The 25,347-nt window shown below is 39.9% G+C and overlaps 1 protein-coding gene across 3 annotated transcripts in view; it reads right to left on the bottom strand.

Moving 5' to 3' along the window:
- The window catches only part of LOC107381755 (A disintegrin and metalloproteinase with thrombospondin motifs 7), a 195,738-nt gene that overhangs the window by 138,219 nt on the left and 32,172 nt on the right, over positions 1-25,347 (bottom strand). For all 3 annotated transcript variants that reach the window (XR_008559369.2, XM_015953607.3, XM_070554887.1), the window contains exons 3-4: positions 7,457-7,640; positions 4,256-4,455 (exon numbers count right to left, since the gene is read on the bottom strand). Coding sequence is in view for 2 of the 3 variants with exons in the window: in XM_015953607.3 (XP_015809093.3) it covers positions 4,256-4,455; positions 7,457-7,640 (384 nt within the window). In the remaining variant the exon portion in view is untranslated. The remainder of the gene's footprint in view (positions 1-4,255; positions 4,456-7,456; positions 7,641-25,347) is intronic.

Below are 25,347 nucleotides of genomic sequence, written 5' to 3'. Positions count from 1 at the left end.
GGATAAATAAGAATAAGATGCTCAAAAGAACTGTAACTATTAATTGGTAAGGGATTGATTAATTGGTCTGAATGAAAAAATGGTTGCTACTCCTCCTCCTCTCCCTGTACTTCGAGCAATATACATCAGAAGCATCTCACTTGGGCTAAAGACAAAAAGGACGAGACTGCTGCCGAGTGGTCCAAAGTTATGTTCTCTGATGAAAGTAAATTTAGAATTTCCTTTGGAAGTCAATGTCTCAGAGTCCGGAGAAAAAGGAGAGCCTTGACCTTGATTAACCTTAACCCCATAGATAATCTATGGGCTGTTGTGAAGAGGAAGATGCAATACAACAGAACTGGACAAGGGATTGAATGAGAGACTGGAAGAACATCATCTGGTCTGATGAGTCAGCAGGAACATGGAAAGCATGGATCCATCCTGCCTTGTGCCAGTGGTTCAGGCTGCTGTTGGTGGTTTAATGGTATGGGGAAATTTGTCTTGTCCCACTTTGAACCCCTTGAGTCTGGCTTAAAGATGTAGGACACCCATTTAATTGATAAATTTGCAGTGGACTCTAGTAGCAATGAACGTCTTGCAAGTCATACTGAGTGACTGATTATAATCAGGAAAAATAAGTAAAAAATGTTTTTCAGTCCTTCACACCTTTGAACACCACAGTCTGAGTATTGTTGCTGAATATGTCCACCCCTTCATGGACACAGTGGACCATACAGGTGTCGGAGCCATTAGGTCACAGGGGGGCGTGTCCCCCTCACTTTTTAAAATGACTCTCACTTTAAACACTCATAATTTAACTGTTACTAGTAAAACGTCTTATTTTAAATAGATATAATGAAAAAACATCCAGCTATCAGTAATTTTATTTGAATATCTGAACTTACATTCAAATTATTATTTTAATTTCAGGTAGGAAAAACTTTGGTAGTAAGAACAATTAGGTTCTTGTTTTCAAATTGATGACGTCACTTATTTTGATTCTCCAATTCCTAACACAATACCTGTTGGTGTCTGTGTTTTCAATTAGACTAGTAATAATACTATTTGGACTGGGATCAATTATGTTTTTGCTTTGTAAAATGGGGATACAACAAAGAGGCGTGGTTGTTAAAATGGTTCACTAAATTCAAATTCAGTCCATAGCCACCTGCTGGTATTCTTATCAACAAGAATAAAATAAACACATTCAAAATTTTAGTGGAAGTTTCCACTTTTAGTGTTTTTTACAATTCATTTCTACGTTTTATACTGTAGGTAAAATGAGCCTTTAACAACCTGTGCAACTGCACCAGAATGCAGGAAATGACATCATTTTTCTATATTTATTCATCCCTACCAATTTTTCAGGTCCCACCACGTTAATGTAACAATTGTCCAAGAGATTCTGCGCGTGCCACCTCCCTCCCTGCTTTCACAGTGATTGGTAGGTACGTGTACGTGTTGGTGTACGTGTGAGCGGCACTGCACCGTCAGACTGGAGGCACGTGCGAGAGTGTTCATCATTGTATTTTACAGGAGAGCCAAAATGCTTCCATACGTGTGACTTAAACGATGCAAGGGATTTTTTAAGCTCCTCTCCTCCTCGTCACCATGACCACTGCTGTGCTTTACTCGTTTGGATTGAACAGGCGGCGCCTCGGCCCTTCACGTGACCAGTCTGAGGACCACGTGCGTGCAGAACCATAGAGAGAGATTTGTGTGGATCACAGAACAATAACTGATAGGGAAAAAGTGGTTTTCGCTGTCATTACTGCTTAAAATCAAAACTGCCTTTTAAGTAAAACACCTGTTGCTTCATTAAATGCAAAGTGTTATCCTGTGCCAGCTTTCCCGTCTCACCAGGGAGGACAACGACCTTCCTCAGATCATGCTGTTCTGTGATATTGGCTACACTCCCATGAGAAATAAAATGTTGACTGAATGCACCTGGTTTTGTATGAGGGAAATGTGACATTGTTTTCACTCCCTACGTTAAACAGCTTTCCACCTGATGGATCAGTTTAGGAATGTGATGTGATGTGCTTTATGTGTGTGTGCTTGCAATAAATACCCTCAGAGAACGTACGTTTGCTGAGAGGTCTGGTGAACCATGCTTGGGTGTGTATTAATTTCATCTCTCCACTTTGCAAAGTAAAATTGAACAATAATATTGCTCTAATCCTCTGTCCTCTGTGCGTTTGACTTCTCTTAAGGTGAACTGGTTTTAATAAAAAATAACCCAACAATGATGATCTGTTGCACCCCAAATGTCATCAGCAAACTAAGAGTGAACCTAAAGATTGATTGTCATGTGGATAACAGATGCATCTAACTCATCTGTCTTTAGCTTCCTGACTGTTTTCCAACCACCAGGTTCTCCAGGTTACAAGGATACAATCTGCCACTGTTGCATTTCGCTAACTATTGTTAGTGATCTCCTGCAAAAAGTGACGTTTCAACAGATTATGTCTTCTTCAGAGAGAGACAAACTGTCAAAACGTCAGGTTATTTAGTTTGTTTGTTTTGCACCTATTATAGTACTAAGGACCAGTTAGCTCCAGCCATACTTTATCCAATGAATCTGAAATTACTCAGGAAATGGACTGGCACAGAGTGAAAAGTCAAAAGTTAAAAATAATGGCAGACCTTCAGAAAGCCCGAAGAACTATTGAACAAGACCAGATTCAAAGAGGACTCAAGACCTTTTGCACAGCACCACATGTTGTTGATTTAAAGTATTTTTGGTGGTCAGGTTATCTTTGAGCTTGGAGTTTGATCACAGTGATGTGAACCTCGCTGACAGCGTAGGAATAAGATGTTTCTGCTGAGAAGTTTAGGGTGTTAAACACCACCATCCCAAAAATATAAGATGCATTTGAGAGGGCTCACTAAAGAGTTGTTCTTTCGTGTCTTCCGTAATTCCATCTTGCTGCTCCTCATTTCCTACACATTTTTAAATCCTCATTATTAGCGTTACTGTCACAGCAGTACAGTAAACTAATCCTGTGTCACATCAACACCAGCCTCTGGACTCTGCAGAGTCATTCAGGGTTCATTAGATTTTTTTTTTCCCTTGCAAGTGATATTTTCTTATTTCCCCCTTTTTATAGCCAGACTATGTACTAATGAAAGAAGACTGAATCTTAAAAATTATTACTTGGTACTTTCTTCCTATTTCACTTTTTTCTTTGCAGCTAGTCAAGCTAGATAAAATCTAAACTTGCTTTGAAATGACTCAAAGTGTGAATTCATCTGCACTTGATTACTCCACTAAATGAAAAACAGCAGATTTATTGACACTGCAGCAACAAGCTAAAGCCGCCAGAGCAGTGGTAAAACGTAAAATACACGTCTGGGACTTGAAAAGCTGGATGCATGTGCGTCTCATTTATCAGAGGAAGACAACACAGCAGGTTGCATTGTGGGAAAACGGGAAACCAGCAGAAGCTGCAGACCTCGTTCAGTTGAGAAATGGCGAGTCAGGGCATTCATGAGGATGTTCTTTTCTAACATGCACCAATCACATAAAAACAGTTACAGGGCTACAACATGCATTTATGGCAGCTGTGATTAAAACAACAACAACAACAGAGTCCTCCAATGAGACAACAAAACACAGTAAAACAAACAAAAAAACAAAACTCTCCAGGATAATGTTGAAATTATTTCTTAAACTGATGTGAGTGTCTTTTTACTTATATTTTAGTATTTTAAGAGAGACTAGGCAGATTTGTCTTGCTTTTTGCACCCCCTAGTGTCCGTTTAGTAGAACCAAAATCAAAATTCATCTCCTCGCTGTCCATTTGTCTTTTTAACACATTGATCTAACAGCTAAAATGTCTCCCAGCCTTCACTAGTGTCTACGTGAGCGGTTCATTAATCCATTAAACAAATCAGCTGTGTTCACGATCTAAAACATGCAAGAAATGTGCTGGAAGCAGACTGCCGCGCCAGGTACGTAAGCTCAATTTTTGTGTAAGTCCAACAGAGCGGACCGGCACTCTGAAGTTGCAAGTGCGATATTTTGGCCACAGAGGGCGATGGGGGTCTATCTGAGTGACGGTTCATGAACCCTGTAAAGGGTCATTTTAGCACATGCTGGTTCAAGAAAATGATGTAAAAATATGTAAAAGTTCACTAGTATACCTTTAATATATCAACCTATCCTATGTGAGCAACCCCCCCCCCCCCCCCCCCAAAAAAAATTGTTAGAGCTGAATGCATTTGAACAAAATACATTTGAGAGGTGAAACATTATCAAGATCTACAAACTCACAATGTTCATGACAGCCAGGACGTAGCTCTCCACAGCTTTGCTTCCATGATAATCCACCATCTTTGGGTCAGCCACCACTAACGTTTCAACCCACTTCTCTTTGCTGACAGAGCGCTGACGTACTCTTTTGCTCCTCCTCTGGTGCCGGTACTCCCACCGTTCCCGCCGTCTCTCGCTTTCCTCAAAACTGTGATGAGAATCTGAAGATGCGAAAATAGACTTTACGGTGCAATATGTGAGAATTAAGTAAGAATGACATCATGTGGTCAAATGTAGGTACTGCAATCCATTTTATTATAAACAAGTCACTTTCTAACTCTATGCGTTTACATGCAGCCAGTAACCCTTTTAAAACCCGAATATTCACAATAACCCGGTTCCGCAGGTCCATGTAAACACCACCAGAAACCCGGATATGCTCATGACCGGGTTTTTAAAAACCCGGTTACTACACCTGGCGTAACCCTTTTCTAACCCGAATGTTTGGTCGTGTAAACGCATACCGGGATATCCCCATCAAAGCGTGTGTTCTGCGCATGCTCTGTTCACAAGGAATCTTGGTCTTTTGAGTAGCGAGACGTCTTGTATGCGCCAGAACTCCGGAAGTAAACAACAAGTTGGGAGCAACATGGCGAGTCGCGGCACAGCACCACACTTTCGGAGTGACGAGGAAACTAAGGCGCAAACAAACGCGGTTGCTATCTCTTCCGAACTGGGAAAAATTTTGTTGTTTTCACGGATACCGGAACGAGAAGAACCGGAAATGACGCATATTGCGTCTGGACGTAGTCCACACGTCCTGACACTACCCCAACGTCCGCATTTACATCGGGTTATGCAAGTTAGGGGTAACTCTTTCTATTTGTGCTTGTAAACGGGTTATTCTGATCAACTCAGAAACCCGAATGCCAACCTTAACCCGATCATAACCCGGATATTGGCTGCATGTAAACGTAGTCACTGTTGTTCCGTGAGTTTAATGGCTTTTACCAGTTAAGGAACAGCACCAGAAGATTCTAGATGACAAGTGAAGACGAGCCATTCACAGAAAGTTGATAAATGGAGAAATACATCATTATACTGTATCTGGTGTTTTAGTGCACTTACTACATACAGTAGTATTCAACTAATCACAAACAGCATCCGTGTTGGAAGAAGGTTAAAGTCTGCTCACAGACTAACTTAAGGTAAACTGGATTTGTTTTCCAAAGTGAAAATAAGCAGAAACACTTTAAAACCATTAAAACTAAGAAATGCATCAAGGATTGACAAAAATCAGCAGTTACAAAACCATCTTTGTAACTGGTGGATGTGTTTTGTGTGAATTTGTCAAACTGTGAGAATAACACATAACTACTGTGGTTGTGTGATGAAAACAAAAACAAACCTGTTTAATCAGGATTCCTCAGTGGTTTAATAAATCTCTAAAAGTGTAAGTTTCAGTCTGGAGCTTTTTTATGTGAGAAGGAACTCTTATACTCCAGGGCCCTCATTTATCCATCGTTAGTAGAAACTCTCCAAAATTCCTTCCAATGAATGAAATTTAGAATGTGTGTACGTACAGCCAAAATCCTGATTTATGAAACATGCAGTGGTCTCTCGTACGCACGTTCCTCTGCAACCATCTGATGATAAATCCCACCTCTGCGAACCCAGGTGTTCATGAACCCGGTCATTTACATACAGAAACGCCCTCAGTTAACCCCATGTGGTCACGCTACATCCTCAGCATGTGAGGGGATTCCCTGTTTTTTTTTTTTTGTTTTTTTGTTTTTTGACAGCGAGACTGAAACACTAACTGCTAACGCACAAAAGAACAAAACAAGTTACAGAGGAGAAGAGGTTCCAGTCAGGAAAAAGCAAAAGAATCAGCATGATAAATCATTGAGTTTTCATTTACATTTTACATTTAAGGAGTCGTTCTGTTTGGAGTTAGTTTTATTAGGAAATGTCTGAGAGTGCAGCCTCTTCTGAACGGTCATTCAGTCTGATTACCATGACAACGCGGCATGTAAGATCGGGAAGCTGAGGAGATTCTTGGGCGTTCTCGTAGCTGTAAAATAAAATATGATCTGGAATCAGATTTGTGCGGTTTATCTGATGCTCCACAATGGGTCCCAAATCACAACATAGCAGAAGGATTTCCTTTGGGAAGATCAGTGTGCTCATGGAGGATGCGTTCCCTCCAGAGTGCATGCTCTGTTAAGTCCACAAATACCACAGATCAGCCATGATGAAATGTCAGATTCTCGTCGGTCACATGCGTCTTTTGTTGGTTTTAGTGCCAGCTATGTAAAAATGTTGTTTTTCCACCGACATAATTATTTCTATATTATAGCAAGTAGGAATAGGAGTTAGAGCGGGTCATTCAGAAATATGATGGATGGTTCGAACCCAGGTTGTTCCTTGTTTTGGAAACACATGACAGGAAGCTTACCAGCTTGCATTTTCTACATGTATAAAAAGATAAAATGATATGCAAAACGTGCAAAGGAAATGAATTTTTTTTAAAATGATTCATAAATAAGTCAACAGTTTAGGAAAATAAACTGTGGGAGAATAACCAAAAAGGAATGTAAATGGGGAAAATAATTGTTTCAATTGTCAGAGCTTCTAGGAATTTTAAAAACATTTGTTTTATTTTTATTATTTTGTTGATTTAATCATTTTCTGACTGTGCATAGTTCAAGTATTCTAGGTAAGCAAAAAAACAACAAAAAAAATAGAAACAAGGGTTTTCTTTCAAGCGTTTGTCAACATTTACATTGCAACACTGATTTTATTTAATATCTTTGAAGCGTTCGACCTATATTTGGCATTACATTCAATGTATTTACAAAAAAACTCCCCAGTGTTTTCTGAACTCTAGGTTCATTTTGCATCAGCTCCAAAAGGTCAGAATTTAAAGCAGCTAATTCATCAGCAGCTACATTTTATTCCCCTGACCGGTGCCAGTTATAAGTCTGAGGCAAGCTCATGAGAAAGACAAAAAAAAACATAATCATCATTCCTGTTATGAATTCAGTACCAGAGGAGTAATCAGGGCACAGGTCGCCATCTGCATAATCTTCTCTACTAACTCACGTGTCCTATTCAATGGCGTTATAACCCAGTTTTAATCCAGTAAACAAGAAAAGGCGAAATTTGAATAATATCAAATTTAAATGCATGCATACATATAAAGCAGGAGTATCAACTTACTTTGGTTTCCACAGGTACCGTTGAGAGCTTGTTTCCCTGAGATGTTTTGTAGGACTGGACCCTGGAAGGGAGGAGACGTGTGTCGTTTGTAGATGGCATGGGCCTGTGGTGCTGAGATCTCATCATCCAACTTTTCCAGAGGTTGAATGAAAAACTCCTCCTCAGAGAACTTGAACAATCCTGTCTGAAGAAACACACACACGCACAGGCACACGCACACACACACACACACGCACACAAATCAGAAAGCCTATAGTACTTGTATACAACTTTTTTTTCTCATACAGAGTTAAACTAATTCAGGGTTGTCAAATATGCGGCCCACGGGCCGGATCTGGCCCGCAAGCAGGTTAAATCCGGCCCGCGAAATGGTTGTGTAAACTTTATTTTCATACTTTACAATGTAGAGTGAAAATAAATGTATCTTTGTGAGCAAGTTTTCTCTGTAATGAGTATAAATAAAACAAAGCTGCGCTCAAGGCTCACACAAGAACTTGAATCACATCCTGTCCTAAGGCTCCAGCCTTGTTTTATATTGACTGTATTAAAACAAAGAAAACAATCTGAAGTTGTTTTTAATTTACCGGTCCAGCCCACTTTGGTCTAGATTTCCCTCAATGTGGCCCCTGAGCTAAAATGAGTTTGACACCCCTGAACTAATTGCTTTAAAAAACACATTTCAACCATAAAACACTGACTAAATATACCGAAATAAAATGATGATTTCTTCTGTAGTTTTGTAAACACATCAGCATGCAACTTTGGATAAAGTGGCTGAAATGAGATTTCTCTGCAGGGTGTCTGGGCTCTCCCTCTGTTATCCATGTCAGGCAGCTGACCCGTGTCACTGTCTTTTTGACTTGCTCCCATTGGGCAGGAGGCTCCGATCCATTCGGACCAGAACCTCTCACCACAAGAACAGTTTCTTCCCCTTTGCTGCTGGACTCATGAATGACAATCCTAGGGCTGCCCACTCCAGTCGCTTGGTCCCAGTCATGTGTTGTGTTGGCACCTGAACTGATCCACTCGGATCAATACCTACACTGTGTATGTAGTAGCCGCTTCTCTAATTATTGCCACTTTATATTAATATTTTATCATGATTATATTCCTACGTCCTATATTTGCTTATCTCTTATTTTGACCTTTCTTTTTGCACCAAGTACCGCAGCAATGTCCTAATGTTGTGATTTCTTCCACACATGGCAATAAAACCCTTCTGATTCTGATTCTGATCCAGGAGGGGCTCAAAGTCATTAGGATTCCTCCTGGACGCCTTTCTGCTGAGGTTTTCTGGACACATCCAACCAGGAGGAGACATCTGGTAGGAGTGGCCCAGGACACGATGGAGGGACTATGCCTCACGGCTGGTCAGGGAACTCCATGCTGTCGTTCTTTTTAAAACACAGAAACCGTTTGTTTTGTCGCTACGTTTTGCCGGCGGCTGCAGCCTTCCTCAGGCTGACGCTGATGGTGGCGCCGGCGAAACGTGGCGACAAAACAGGTAAACAAAACTGTTTCTGTGTTTTAAAAAGAACGACAGCATGGAATTAGAACCACGACACAGCAAGAACACACCTAAGATGGTCAGGGAACACCTTGAGATTCCCCCGGGAGAGCTGGCCCAAGTGGCTGGGGAGAGGGAAGCCTGGGCCTCCCTGCTTAGGCTGCTGCCCTCACGACCCGACCCCGGATAAGCCTATAATAATGAATTGATGGATGAATGGCATTTCCAGTTCTCTGTTGTAAAATCTTATACACCTTCACTTAAAAAACCCCATCACCCCCTGCAGACGTTTCAGTTCAATCATAAATAACACAGATTACAATTTTTATAATTATCTTAACTTCAGAATTAAAAATACCCCCGTTCACCTTTCATAAAAAAAATGCACATTCTAACTAACACTTATTTCATTAGTCTTTCCTTTTGTGCCATGCTATTTTAGACGTGTGTGAAAGGCATCAACCCTTTATCTTGAGGCGCTACATTTTTAATTTTCAGCCAAATGCATTTCAGTGAGTGACTACAGACACTATTGATAGGATTAATCTACAAAGCAAAGCAAGACCAATTTCCCTTCAGGACATTTCATTTTAAGGGCTGATTTAGAAAAAAAGAGAATAAAATCTTGATGGAGGTAATGTGTCAGACTGTCAGGAAACAAGTGGAAGCTAAAGGCAGGTACTGTACCTCTAGTTCCATAAGAAGTGTGACATTTAGATTATTAGTCTATTGACATTTTGGGGCATTTTTTATTCATTGTCGTGGCACACCCCCGAGGTGGACATGTTTGTTTCTTCTGTACTCACAGAAATCCTTTTCTTCATGTCTGTGCTGTTTGCCTTTCATATCATGCTACCTAAAACAGACGGGCTCTGCATGCTAGCCCTAAAACAGACTACCCTTAACCCGCCTTCTGGTAGCCAATGTGCAGTTTGGCACAGGATCATATCTACAAAGACACATGAGATGCTTGCAGGGCAATCTATGCCCTGTCCGCACTCTAGAGACATGGACCATACATCTTTGTTCCTGTGATGGGCCAACAGACCAAGATAATCAAACCCCATCTTCACACGGCAGAACACCCTGCAGCTTGGTTTTGCCAAAACGGATTCAATGTGTTCAAAACTGCAGCAACTCTGGATACTTTTTCTGTCAGTTTGAAGGACTGTAGCATTAATGTGACTGGGTACATCAGCACACACCTTTCATGAAATCGTTTCAACTACAACATTTAAGAAGTTCCCCAACCAGAAGCCCTGGGTACACCATATGCTGCTGGTAAAAAAGAATAGCTGCAATTTATGGAGTGAGAAAATAAATTAAATGAACCAAGACACATGTAGCACCCATTAAATAGATTGCCACATTTAAACTTATATATATATATATATATATATATATATATATATGTGTGTGTGTGTGTGTGTGTGTGTGTTTGTGTGTGTGTGTATATATATATATATGGGAGTCTCAGCGTTATTAAAAGGAATATGATTGTATTCGGCAAACTTTTTCTGCTGTATTACAAACAGTGACAAGAAAAAAGTGTGTTTTATAAGAATAGTTTAACTGAGTGGCAAAGTTTAAATGTTTAATCCTGTTAATAATTTCCTGTATGATGTTTGTAAGATCATATAACACATGGACATTTGTATCAATTTATTTCAGTAGTCTGTTTTACAGAGAACATGGTTGATTGGTAACAATTGATTGTGGATACCACGCTATGATTTAAGCATGCTATGGTTTAATTCAGTGATACACTGCAAATAGTTCACATTGAGGTTCTTTTTACAGAGAGTGACAGTTTAAAGTAATTAACAGTAGAAATGTGTTGTCACCTAAAATGAAATATATGTTCTGACTAGAATGCTGTAAGAAGCAACTCTAGGTAGTTAAATTATAAGGAACTGAAGTGGAGTAACAGAAATGAACTGTGTGACTATAATTTCATGAGTTTGTAAATAAATGAAGGAAACAGTCATCCTGTCTTCAGTACTCTGCTTTCACCTGCTTTATACAGGTAACCTATTTGTGACAGCAGTTACCACTCCTGGGACCCGTTACACACAGTTTAGAGAGAAGCTTGATAGTTTCCATTAAACTGGGCTACTTGCAGACTTGGCAAGGTCTACTGCACATTATGGACTGCAGGATCATCACCAACACCTGGGTGGCCCTTCACATTTGCCTGTGAGCTGGCTAACGTCCAGTAGGGTGTATATGCTTATATGACATAATGAGGTGTCGTATGTATATGAATCAATATGAAGGAGCTATATGACAGTGCTCCTGTCCAACAGTCAACGTTCTTGATTTATTTTTTATGTAAAGAATCAGAAATATACAAGAATTATACAGCCAGGCTGATAAACAGGAACACTCCAGCTGCACCAGCAGGCATCCCACTCTTATTGTTTAATTAACAAAATCTTAGCCTGCCAGCAGTCATGTCATGTCTCATATCAGTTGTCAGCACATGAATGAGACATGATGAGGAGCTGTTTCTTAGTCAAAGTATGTAAATAGTGATTTGTGCAAACCAAATCACTACCGAACTCGAGCAAAAATCAGCTGGCCACCACCAGAGCAAAGTAAGATGGAACTACACATAGGTTAGGACAACTGATCCTAAATAGTCTGGGAACACTAAGCCTAGGTGTTTGCAGTAAAGGGAAAATGTAAAATGCTTTATCCACCATTTACTTGTATTCTATCTCGTGAGTGAGGACAATATATAAATAAATTGCACACGACTCACTTACCCAATGATCAGCAAATCTGAAACACAAAAATAGTTTTTCCTAGGGAGTGGGGGTCTGACACCCCCACTCCACCCTCATAAACAAATCAACAGCATCAAGTTTCTCAGAATTTGTTATTCTGTTAGTTAGAGTTCTTGAGCTGAGGCAGAGCCATCAAAAACCGGAGAGAGTTGTACACAAGTTGGAAATTGGCATTGGCCCTGAGATCCTGACTCAGTGCATCTCTTTCACAACTATTCAGTAGTGAATAAATGGGCCTTTTACACATAAGCACAATGACAAAGGAAAGACCTTCATAGATCATTAAAACTGCTTGAAAACAGTAAGTCCAGAGACTCTGATTCACAATCAGATGCTCATGATACTAATTTATTCTCAGCACACAAAAAAAAGTAGACTCTCAGTTACACGATGGGAACAACTAATTTTGTGCATGATGTAAGCCTCCAAGGTTTGACTGAAACAGCCAGTGATGAATGAAGCACCGTGAGTTAATGTCGGACCAAAAGAACTCTCGAGGACCAGGATTGGACAGTAGCAGCGTAGTGAAACAAACACGATTAGCCTCCTTTTAGATGACAATCTCTGCCTTATGTTTAATTCTTGTCCACCGTCTACTGCAGTTAACTCTCCTTCAGTTGTCACAGAGGTCCACCGAGGCTCAGACAAGATGGCCGGGATAACAAATTTACTACGAGGTGAATGCTGAGTGGATCACAAACAGGCTCAACTCATATTTCATACAGATCCAGTAACAACAAAAGCAGATGGACACCATTTATATGTGCTGCATGTGTGATTAGCTGCATCCAAATGCAAATGATAACATGCACAAAGTAAGACTTTGTACATGAAAGTAACTTTACATTAAATACAAGATGATTGCAATTAAAAAGCACCCCATAAATAGTTTAAGAAATACCTTACAGGGCAAACCTGAAAAACTAGAATATGGTGGGAAGGTTCATTTATGTCAGTAATTCAACTTAAAGGGTGAAATTAACATATTCGATAATCTCATTACATGCAAAGCCAGATAAGTCATGCCTTTATTTGTTATAAACAGTGATGGGAATAACGCTGTTATTTTAAATGTCATTATTCCCATCACTGTTTATAACATAACAGTTTATTCATTAATGAGTAATCTAAGTAATTACTGTCTTGTTTTATCATAACATTGTTTCTGTTACTGAGAAGGAAAAGCGTACGTTAACAATTCAGGTGTGTTGAAGCTGTCATCAGTTGATTCGGAGCGAATGAGGTGGATGTTTTCATCCAAGCACATGACAGCCTGTGAAGAATGAAGAAGACATGAAGAATAGTCTACGGCTGCAGACTCGCAGATTCGCTGCTGTAGGCGCGAGTCTGCAGCTATGCCCTTCTTAGTGTGACAGCGAGACGTCCTGAAGGTCCGCTCACCTGTTCACCGCTCAGACGTCATGATCTTCTACCTTCCTCGATCATCCAACTATAACCTGTTTCTGATAATTTCTTTAGTCCCGCTGTAACACTGATGCATCAGTCTCAAACGTCATGGATGCTCAGCTGTTATTAAAACTACCTGTGTGTCTTTTCCACCCAGCTTCATCTCTACTGTGTTGTGGTCTGACTCAAGTTAGTAAATTTAAGTTCTCCATCAGATTTGTGCCTCTTCTTGTGTCATTTTAAAGGATATTTATTTATTTATTTAACCATTTCTAGATTACCAGCAACAGAAATGCTGCTAAAACACACAATTATTTGAAGCTGGAAAAATTTGAATACTTTACAAAATTACATTTATTTCAGTAATTTAACTAGACTGAGAGACCATTTAAAGGCTCAGGAACCTTTACAGGTGTTTCCTGTTAAAATTATAAACTTTAGCTGATTGGGGTCTTGTTAAATATCACACAGTGATATTTTAATAGTTTAGATTAGTGTAATGTTCCTGTTTGTAGTTCCTTCTGTTGAGTGCCCATTTACCGTATTTCAATTATTCAGTTTAATAAAAAAAAAATTGGACGTACATTTTATTGTGTTCCAGTCTAAGGTCAATAAAGTAAATTAAGTAAGTTTAATTTAGAGGGTAACCCATTTTCTTGCATTTGTTACTGAAAAAAAGTGACAAAATAGTTAATTTTTTATTTTTGGTAATTAGTTACTTTTATAATCTTGTAACTCGGTAAGTAACTGAGTCACTTTTTAAACAAAGTAATCAGTAACTATAACTAATAACTGTTTTAAAGTAATGTTCCAACACTGGTTATAAATGAGATGATGATGGCTTACAGCTCTTGAAAACAACTAAATCAAAATTTCAGACAATTAGAATATTGTGAAAAGGTTCAATATTCTAGAGTCAAACTTCAATCAACTAATCAATCCAAACACCTGGAAAGGGTTCTTGAGCCTTTAGATTGATAGAGAAAAGTTGGTTTTGCCCAACATAGATGGTCTCTCAGCCCAAGTTGAATTACTGGAATAAATAGACATTTGCACCATATTCTCGTTTTTAGTTTAACCTGTATTTAATTTAAATTCAGTTTATTTATATAGTGCAAAATCATGACAATCATGCCAAATTGTATCAATGCACTTCTGTCAGTGTCTTTGCAGCAATCCTCATACTAAGCAAGCATGTTGCAACAATTTAGAGGAAAACTCCAGAGGATCCTGGCTCAGTGAAAGCAACCATCCACCACGTGTCACTGGGGATTAAGAAGAAAGAGCAGGCAGGCAGACACAGACAGAGAGACAGAGAGAAAGACAGACAGACAGACAGACAGACACCAACAAGGTGGTTTCTCTGGCTACATTGTGATTTCATTGTGGATGTTCTACTTAGTATGAGATAAACTTTATTGTTTTTATCTTACTAAATATATAATTAATATAACAGGTGAACTAGTAGTAGCACATTCCACGTCTAAGAAAGTAAAATGCTGTTATCAGGAGAGGGAGAATGTTAAGTGCCAGCCGATAGCCCCCTTCTTGAGGCCACCAGAGCTGAGCAGAACACCATTGTAGCGTCTTCTATTTATTTATTTATTTATTAACTTATATTTTTAAGGAGGATAAAACCACTTGAGATGAATCATCTCGTTTACAAGTGGGTCTTCCCGGAAACAAAAATGCAAATACAAAGACAAGATAACAGAGCGATAACTTGAATTCAAAACAAAATGACAAGTTAACACTACCACAATGAAAAAAAAAAAAACTACAGAAAAAGTAAATACGTAAAAAAATTATAATAATAATAGAACAAAGACATTGGCTAATCAAATTGAATTAATTGTATGAACAAATGCACTAAAAACATTGACATAAAAATATGATGACAAATGACGCAACTAAATGGTAGAGAGACAATACACAGCTCAGAGAGATTTAGGATAAAATATATAGTATGACTAAGTGATGATACAATAACAATTCAAAAACAGCTACAGATGGGTATTAAATAATCATGAATCAAAGTTTTAAACTGCCTAAAAGAAGTGGTGGATCTCATAAGAGCAGGTAAATTATTCCAGTCAGATGGAGCTTTAACAGAAAAAGCCAGCTTCCCTGACTCAGTTCTTCACCGGGGGAAAAAAAGGAGGTATATAGAGTTCTACGAATGTCAGTGAGACCAGAATGGTATTAACAGAGTGGTTATGTATGGTGGAAAATTAAAATAGATACTTTTAAATAAAAACAACAACCAATGAAATTTCCTCCTAGACTCAGCAGAGAGCCAGGCCAAACAATCACATATAACAGTGATGAGTAAGAAATAGACAACGTAAAACAAAATGACACAAGCTATTATAAATAATATCAATTGAGTGGAGACAGGAAGCTGTAGAATTGTGTTAAACTATGTCAGTGAAATCCAAAAGTGGGAATAAAAGCTGAGTGACAATACGTTTTCGTACTGTAAAGTCAAAGCACCTAATAGACCTATACAAAGTTTTCAGACTAAAGTTCATTTTATTTATGACAAATTGAGTATGAGTCTTGAAGAAGAAGACGAAGAAGAAAATATAATTTCTATAGCGCCTCTCAAGAGGCGCTTCACAAAAACAAAAACAAAAAATAGAAAAATTGTAAAAATTGAAAAAAAGCATTTTGAAAATGTTTGAATATATATTTAAAATGAGCAAGAATAAGCAATTGCGATTTAAAAGAAAAAATGTTAAGAAAGAGAGAGAGTGAATAGAGAAGAGGGAAATCAGTGGATCCTGAGGAAGGTGGAATAGGTGGGGAGAGCCGAACAAAGAGAGAGTGGTGAAGAAGGTCATCCAAAAGCCAACCTGAACAAGTGAGTCTTCAGCTGCTTTTTAAAGGAGACCACTGAGTCCACTGATCTCAGGCTCAGGGGGAGAGAGTTCCAGAGTCTGGGGGCCATAGCAGCAAATGATCTGTCACCTTTGGTCTTTAGCCTGGTGCTGCACAACCAGTAGGCTTTGATCACTGGACCTCAGGGACCTGCTGGGGGTGTAGGGACTAAGAAGATCACCAATGTAAGATGTGCTTGTCAATGTAAGGCCCTATAGACCAGGACCAGGATGAACCCTGAAGTTGACTGGCAGCCAGTGAAGCTGGAGGAGAAGCGGGGTGATGTGGGTGTGTTTGGAGGACTTGGTCAGAAGCCGAGCACAGGCATTCTGAACCACCTGTAGACGGTTCAGGGAGGTTCTGCTCAGACACATGAAAAGAGAGTTACAGTTGTCTAAGCGTGAGAAGATGAAGGTGTGGATAACTGTCTCAAGTTCAGAGCGAGACAGAATGGGCCTCAGCTTAGCAATGTTCCTGAGATGGAAGAAGGAAGAGCGAACAAGAGAACTGACATGAGAATCCAGGATGAGAGCTGGGTCAAAGGTCACGCCAAGATTCCTGACGGAAGGTTTGGTGTGGGAAACAAGCTGACCAAGAGAGTCTCTGACTTTGGGAACCAGCTTGTCCGGGGGCACAGATGAGGATCTCAGTCTTATCTTCATTCAGTTGAAGAAAGCTCCCAGCCATCCAGGTTTTGATACAGTCTAAGCAGGTGTGTAACAGCTGCAGCTTAGACATCTCATGGGGCTTAAAGGAGATGTACAGTTGGATGTCATCTGCATAAAGATGGTAGGAGATTCCTTTGAAGGAGCTCAGGATGTGCTGAAGAGGAAGCAGATATAGGAGGAAGAGTAGAGGCCCCAGCACAGAACCTCATGGGTAAGAGAGGTGGTGGAGGACCTAAACTTGGAGACGGCCACAGAAAAGGAGCGCTCAGAGAGATAAGAGGAGAACCACTCCAGAGCAGATCCTGATAGGCCTACCCAGTCTCTCAGCCTCTCCAGTAGTAGATGATGGCCAACAGTGTCAAAGGCTGCAGTCAGGTCCAGCAGGACCAGAACAGAACAGTCCCCTGCATCACTGTGAGTCAGAAGGTCATTAGAGACCCTAAGAAGAGCTGTTTCAGTAGAATGAGCTCTACAAAAACCTGACTGGAAGCTATCATAGATGTTATGTTCATCAAGAGCAGCTGTGAGTTGTTTAGCCACAACCTTTTCCAAGATCTTGGAGATGAACAGTCTAGAGTGTGCCCCCTGGTGTGTGTAGGGCCAGAAACATGCTGGGTAAAGCCGAAGGTGTCCATGAGGCTGGAGAAATTCATGGCAAAGAGATCGGAGGGATCATCAACGTGGATGTTAAAGTCACCAACAATCACCAGTCTGGACAGCTTCACAGTGGAGGATAGAAAGTCACTAAACTCCTGAAGGAAAGAACTGTTTGGACCAGGTGGACGATGGACCACAGCACAGCACAGTAGAACGGTTCCTTATGCCCGACTTTAATCAGCTGCAGTTCAAAGGAAGCAAAGTTACCAGCGGTTGTAGAGCTACATGGAAGATGGTATCTGAAAACAACAGCTAGAATTAGATCATTGAGCAGGAAGGTCTTATTGTTAACAGAGCGGGAATTTAATAGAGCCATGCTGAATGAGGTGGAGGAATCAGAAACTACAGAAACAGCTGGAGTTAGTGGACGTAAATTAGCAGGGTTAGATCCACGGTGTTTATAAAAACCACTCATGGAGGGAACAGGAGGAGAAACCACTGAGGAATGAGGAGAAACCGACCTTAAAAAACTTGGACAGAGAAACCGTGCCGCATCGTGGCTTGGCGGAAATGCGGAAGTGGCGCTCAGGTCACCAAACAAAGGAAAAGAAGCTAGAAGATTGCACCGATGTTTACCAGATAAACCACGCTTTAAGAGAAGTCTTATTCTCACCTGGATTCCTGCTCGTTTACCTCTTTCTCCGACGTTTCCCCGGGACCGGACAAACATCGCTAGAGGTGCGCAGCTCTGGATCATCGATTGCTTCCGGGCCAGTGCGCCGCTCAGGTAAACAAACAGGATGGTAAATCCTCGGTGCATCGTGAGCGATCGTGAACGAACGGAAGGACAAAAGAGTCTGGCGATCAAAGGAGATGGTAGCAGAGACACTACTGAAGAGGATCGCAGACAGGAGCAAGGTGGGAAAGAGGAGGTTAGTGGAGAAAAGTTTGAAAAAGTGGCCGGTGACCGCGGCGAACCCAAGCACAGGCGCCATCTTGCCGACCGGAAGTGAATGAGAGGTATGGATCTAGCCACACACCAAGATATTTAATTGAGTCGGTACAATTCACCGGAGACAGATCAAGAAAAAGATTTAAATTACCAGTAGAAGCGGAGGAAGTATGTCTTTTAAACAGCATTGAATAGGATTTTGATTTATTTAAAAGCAACTTATTGGAAGCTAGCCAGTTTTGAACACTTAAAGTTGAGCTGAAGACACTTCTGAATTTCAGATACGCTGGGTTTTGTGCAATATAAGACTGTGTCATCAGCATATAAATTAATAGAACACGAGGAGCAGCACTGAGGCATATCATTAGTAAAAATTGAAAATAAGAGAGGTCCCAAGGAAGAACTTTGTGGAACACCTCTTGTAACTCCTCGTTGTCTTGACTGGCAATCGTTAGAAACAGTAATTTGAGACCGGTTATGAAAAAAAGAATTAAACCAGAGTAAAGAGTTCCTGGAAAAGCCAAAAGAATACGGTTTATCAAGCAGCAAATAATGATCTAACAAATCAAATGCCTTAGTTAAATCAAAAAAAGCAGCACCTGTAGCCTGGCTACTATCAAACCCGGTGTATATGTCATTGGTAAGTTTCACCAAAGTCTTCTGAGAAGAAAAACACTTAAAGAGAAAATAAAGTTAACAGATGAAATAGCAGGAAATAATAAACTTAGAGAGTAGCAGTAGAAGAAAGTAAGAGTGTTCATTTATATGCTTTGACTATAAAATAACATTTTAGATATCCGCCTGATAGCTACAATTAGTTGATTTACATTTAAACTTGAAATTTGCCCTTGAAGTAGCTGCAGGCTTCTGATCCACCATCCTTTTGAAAATGCTGCACTATATTCTAGGAAATTTTTGACCAAGGCCAGGCTAAAAGGTACCTTTTGTGTATTCTTGCTCAGCTAGCTAAATGGCTAACAAACGGAGAACAGACGCCTCGGTAGAACATGAACATTGGAGCACGCCTTGGCGGTTCCTGATGACGTATCTTATCTTAGGCAACCGGGGCAGGACCAAGACATCAAGACCAGGTTCCTTGGCATTGAGAAACACCCTGTGCCTCACAGCTAGCCAGGGAAACCTTTAGGATTCCCCCAAAGTAGCTGGACCAAGTGGCTGGGGAGAGAGAAGTCTGGGCCTCCCTGCTTAGGCTATTGCCCCAGCGAACCGACCCCAGATAAGCGACCAAAAATGGATGCATGGATAATTTGGTTCATCAGGGTATATGGATAAATGTAACTGAGTATCGTCACCATAACAGTGTACGTTTATCCCATGCTGTCTAATGATTTTACCAATTGGAAGAATTTATGTAGTGAAAAGAATTGGTCCAAGCACTGAACCCTGTAGTACTCCACAATTAGCCCAAGAGTATGAAAATAATTTGTCTTGTACATTAATGGATTTAAACCAGCCTCGCGCTGTTCCTTTGATCCCTACAACATGTTCAAGCCTTTCTAAGAGAATACTATGATCAATTGTGTCAAAAGCAGCACTGAGATCTAACAAGAACAGACACAAATTTTTATCTGAGGCCATGAGAATATCATTTGTAACTTTCACTAATGCACTTTCAGTGCTGTGATACTCTCTAAAACCGGATTGAAATTCCTCAAACAGATCATTAGTGTTTGGATGCTCACTTACTCTACTGGCCACCATTTTCTCAAGGACTTTAGATAAAAATTGAAGTAATGCATATGGATGATAATGCCTTTAGTCATCTGGATGCAGAGAAGGTTTCTTAAGTAAAGGTTTGATTACAGCAACCTTAAAATTATGTGGTGCATATCCATTTACCAAGAATATATTGATTATATCTAGAATGGGGGCGGTAACCAAAGGAAATGCATCTTTAAACAATTAGGTTGGGATTAGGTCTAAAATACAAGTTGAAGGTTTAGATTAAGCTAATATTTTTCTTAACTCTGAAATTTCCAACTGAATCAAAACAGTTCAAACACAGATGGGGTTCTACAGTTACCTGCTGCCTCACTTACTGAGGAAGAAGAAATCGCATTAGGGAGGATGCTAAAGATTTTGTTTCTAATAGAATTAATTTTACTTGTGAAAAATCCCATAAAGTTGTTGCTGTTGAGGGCTAAGGGAATAGATGGTTCAGAGCTATGATTCTGTGTAAGTTTGGCAACTGTAACAAAAATAATTTTAGGATTATTCTTATTATCCTCAATTAGTGACAAAAAACATGCAGTTATAGCTTGTTGAAGCTTATTTTTATAAAGCACAAGACTATTTTTCCAGGATAAGTAGGACTCCAAGTGTATAGAAGGTCATGTTCTCTCTAATTTTCTAGAGTTTTAAAGTACCCAGTTCAGAATTAAACCAGGGAGCCAACTTCCTGTGCTTAATTGGCTTCATTTCAAAGGGGCAACATCATCTAATGCCACACGTAAAGAAGAACTACCATTATGAACTAGAACCATCAATTTGTGAAAGGCTAAAAATTAAAATGTTGCCCACTTCTAAGTTCCTCTGAGATAATAATGGCAGTGAAGATGGAACAACTTTTAAAAAGATGCTACAGCGTTGTCAGATAGAGATCAACTATAGTGAAATTTACTTTCATGTTTCAAAAGTTATTAAAAAGTAGACTGACAGTTATTTCCTCACAATTAATGCCAAATGTCAGCATGAGGTCTAATGTATGATGGCAGGAGTGGGTGGAGCTACGTATTCTTTGAGTAAAACCAATTGAGTCTAAGATATTACTAAAGGCTACTTTTGAGGCTATCATTTTCAATGTCAACATTAATGTTAAAAATCCCCCACTACAATGACATTATCAGTTCTTAGCACCAAATCAGATTACAAAAATCAAATAAAAAATATTGAGATCTGATCCAAACATTGAGCGTAGAGGTCTTGGGGAAAATACAAACTCCAAACAAGAGTGGTTTTAGAGTTTTGCAATTTTGATTAGGAAAACTAAGAATTAGCTGTTCAAAGCAACTGTTGCTCTAATTGGTAAGGAATGGATTAATAGATCTGACTGAAAACTGCATGCTACTCCTCCTCTATACTTGTGTAAAATAAGACTACAGATTCTGACAACTCTAACTAGAATTTAAAAACTCTACTGAATTTTTGGGCAATTTCTTCCACCGGACATGTTTGAGTTCTTCTAATTAGTCTCTTGTGTCTGTAAAAGTAAATGTGAAAAACAGTATTAGTGACTGACAGGACTGATGCAACAAATCAAAGGTGGAATGAAATCATATCAGTGCTAACAGGTAATAGGAAACCTGCACAAATTCACAACACCAGATGCTCCTGCACTGAAAAATGATTTCTGTTTCTGGTTAAAACGGGAAAACTCCTTGTAAAAAAGGAGAACACATTCATCAAAATCTAAGCTATGTTACCATTAGCAATATTATCAATGTATATTATAGAATATATCTAATTCTGTTGTCTTTCTTTGTTTGTATTTGCCAGGAATCTCTAAAAATGTCAGTGCAACTACAGGCACCACTGTTGTTGTCCCACTCAGAGATTTATTGTACCAGAGACATTAGTGATGTAGGTAATAGTATTCTTAGCATGACCCACAGATCACAGGATTCTGGCATGTTTTCCTCTTCAAGGAACCTATTCTGATGGAAAAATACACATTTGTGAGATGTATATGAAAAAAAGTTTTATTTCAGGTGAAATCTTCAGCATAGGAGAGTGTCTTATTTCAGTTCTGGAACATGCCATCAAAAATCATTCTGTGTTTGAGTAGACACAAAATGTATAAATGTGTGCTGCTATTATTAAAATCATCTTGCAGTGTCTTTTGTACTGCAGACCCAAGGGGACATGAGAGGGAAAAAAGTAAAATATATATATATAAAAAGTTGGATTCTGCACAAGAAAGTACTGCATGCACACACAGGTGGTGGATCAATGGAGCAAAGAGACCAAACTTATGGATTTACTTGCTCACTTTTAGAATTTCAACAAAAATCTTTTGGATTATTAACTGTATTTATGCAAGTACAATGAATGTTAAAGGATCCGTATCATGCCTTTTTAAAACGAAGAATAACGATAGGCACAATTAGCTTGACAAGCCAGACTTGCCCTCTTTCTATTCTACACAGATAACTAGTCTGGATACTCAGTGGTAGAGCCCTGCACTGAAGCCCTAGGCCCTCGGGTCGGGTCGGCCCTAGGCCCGAGGGCTGGGCTTCGGGCCAACGACTGTGTAATTACCTCGGACATGGACCGGGCCGGGCGCCTTTATTTTGAATCAAATTCATAAAAAAAATTGAAACACCTAAACGCAGCAGTAGAGCTCTGCGCGAGACTGTTTTCTTCTTCCCGCTCCCGCTGAATTTCTGACTATTACCGCCCGCACCCGCAGCGTGCATGTCTACTCCCGCCTGCAACCGCAAAACTTGGAGAAATGATTACCTCACAATAAAAGAGATGTATTGAGTTTCTGTCCTAAACATGTCATTTTTTTAGGCTATACAGGGGTCGGCAACCCGCGGCTCTTCCATCCATCTGATGCGGCTCTCTGTGCTTGTAAAATAATGAATGGATATTTAAATGAAATGCTTTATATTTTACTGAATTAATTTGATATCTGTAAGTCAATTCTATGTAAAGATTGTCTGCGTAAACCTGAACAGGCCCAACCCAGTCTTACTGTGACCGGGTTGACGGGTCACACTTGTGCGTAATCATACGAGCTTCCTGAGTTGAAGAGGATGTGAGATTCTGGGCTTCTCCTCAGACGGCTCCTGGATGTGTCGCCACATTGGAGACAGGAACAAGCACTATTCAGCCAATGTAATAGGGAACATTTTCTAAGTGACAAGTCTCTCTGAGAGACAGGGTTTGGAAAACACTCGCTTCAGTGGGAGGAACCTTCCCGCATGCGCTCTGGTTCTGTGACACGCTCCAAGCCCCTCTCTATATCGTCAGCTCGCTGTGCACATATGCGCTGACAGTGAGCTGCGCTGAGCAGTGTCCAGCTCAGATGTTCAGATGGGAATATTTTCTTGGGTGATTTAGCTACATCTGTGATGTGCGTAGAATAAAATGTCAGTTCATCTGCATGCGTCGGGGTAATTCTTTCTATTCTGGATCCGTCAAAATAAACGGTCAAATACGGGAACTATCCGGTTAACACAACACAAGCCCTGCTTTTGACTGTTTTGTTTTCTTGTGAAAATTGTTGGAAAGAGATAAAATTTAACTTGATTACCACCAGAGCCTGCGCCGTTATCTCCGTGACGGTAAATGAGGGAAAAACAAATTGATCGGATCCTGCACGTCTTTTAACACATTGGTCAGGATTGACACACTTTGTTTTCATTTAGTTGATAAAAAAAAGTCAGGCTCAGGCTCGGGCCAGAGAATCCTGAAAACCTTTTCGGGCCGGGTCGGGCTGGGGCTCCACCCCCTCGGGCCGGGCCGGACACGGGCTCAGATTTTAGGCCCGTGCAGGGCTCTACTCAGAGGCAAAGAGCACCATGATGGACGGGACTAGACAGCTCAAAAATAACCAATCAAAAATAAAAAATAAAAAAGTGAAAATGACTATTTTATCATGCAATGCTATAGTTGTTTAGGTGTAGTCAAAGACGGCTCAAACATCTTTTGTTAGAAGAAAGGCTTTTAGCACTTCTTCTTGTTGTGGTTTTAAAGACATGTCCGTCATTTAGAACAAAGGAAAGAGCCACACCAAACTCTACTTCAGTAATGCCATCTTCGTTGTTTATGAGAAACCAAGCATCGTGGTGTGTGACACACACTGCTCAGCGCTAATTGGCTCGGTTAGAATTCCCAGGGGGTGGGGTTATTTGAATTGAAGCATTACCAGTCACTTTGCTTCCCATAAGGAAGCATTGGAATGGCTGGCCTAAGGCACAGTATGATCAAATTTGACTGTTGGCACTGATGAGATGGCATTTATCTTAAAGGGCATCTTCTACGTTTAACTCATGATGAAGCCTTTACATTGTAGCAGGTCTAAACTTTAAGAAAGATATTTGAGAAAAAAAAGGTGCTATTACTGTTCAAAATAGGCTCTCCTAGCTCATCCATCTAAAAACAGCGCCTCTTGCTGGAAGTGACGCCATTCAAGGAAAACGTTCCTTAGTCTGCTTAGAAAAAAAAACAAACAAAATAATAATAAGGTTTGCAGCAGCAGCAGCACTAAGCTTTGGTTTCTGAAGATGATTATAAATTTTGGTCACATATTGAAGGTGCACAGCCATTCAGTTTTAAGCCAGCAGGAAGACTTGATGGGAACAGGCAAAACAGGGATAATTCATTTAAATGGAGAAAGAGGAGCTGTTGAAGGGTGGAAACTTCAAATGCACACAGACTTGGAAACACTAACTGGTAAGAGCATGTTTTATTTAAAGATATTTCGACAAAAACTTGTCCCCTGACATATTACATCAAACACCTTCCCATAAAAATTATTTCACATACCTGGGAATTAATGTCTCTCCCAATTTGCCAGATCTACCCAAACTAAACTACATCCCACTTTTAAAGAAAGTGGAAGATGATCTTGCAAGATGGAAATCCTTACCGATATCACTCATGGGGAGGGTTGCTACAATTAAAATGATGGTCTTACCCAGAATAAATTACTTATTTCCAATGATCCCAAACAAGCCACCATCTGCCTGGTTTAGGTCGCTGGACTCCTCAATCGCTATATTTCTTTGGCAGGATAAACATCCACAAATTAGCTTAAAAATGCTTCAGAAGACCAAAGATAGAGGAGGAATGGATCTACCCAACTTTAATCATTATTTCTTAGCCAACAGACTGCAATATATACCAGGATGGTTGCAAGATAACCCACTAGATGAGTCCTGGTTAGATATAGAACAGACACTTTGCAATACGATAGAGCTTTCAGACTTAGCATTTATTAGCTCAAGCATAAGAAAACATGAAGGCTTCAAAAGTATTAATATCAGCACCTCTCTGACAGCATGGTGGGAGTATCTAAAAATGACAGAGTCTTCACTAATGACATGCAGACGCTCACCTATCTG

Source organism: Nothobranchius furzeri, chromosome 9 (assembly GCF_043380555.1).
Source record: "Nothobranchius furzeri strain GRZ-AD chromosome 9, NfurGRZ-RIMD1, whole genome shotgun sequence".
NCBI lineage: Eukaryota > Metazoa > Chordata > Actinopteri > Cyprinodontiformes > Nothobranchiidae > Nothobranchius > Nothobranchius furzeri.
This window is presented reverse-complemented; position numbering and strand designations above follow the sequence as displayed.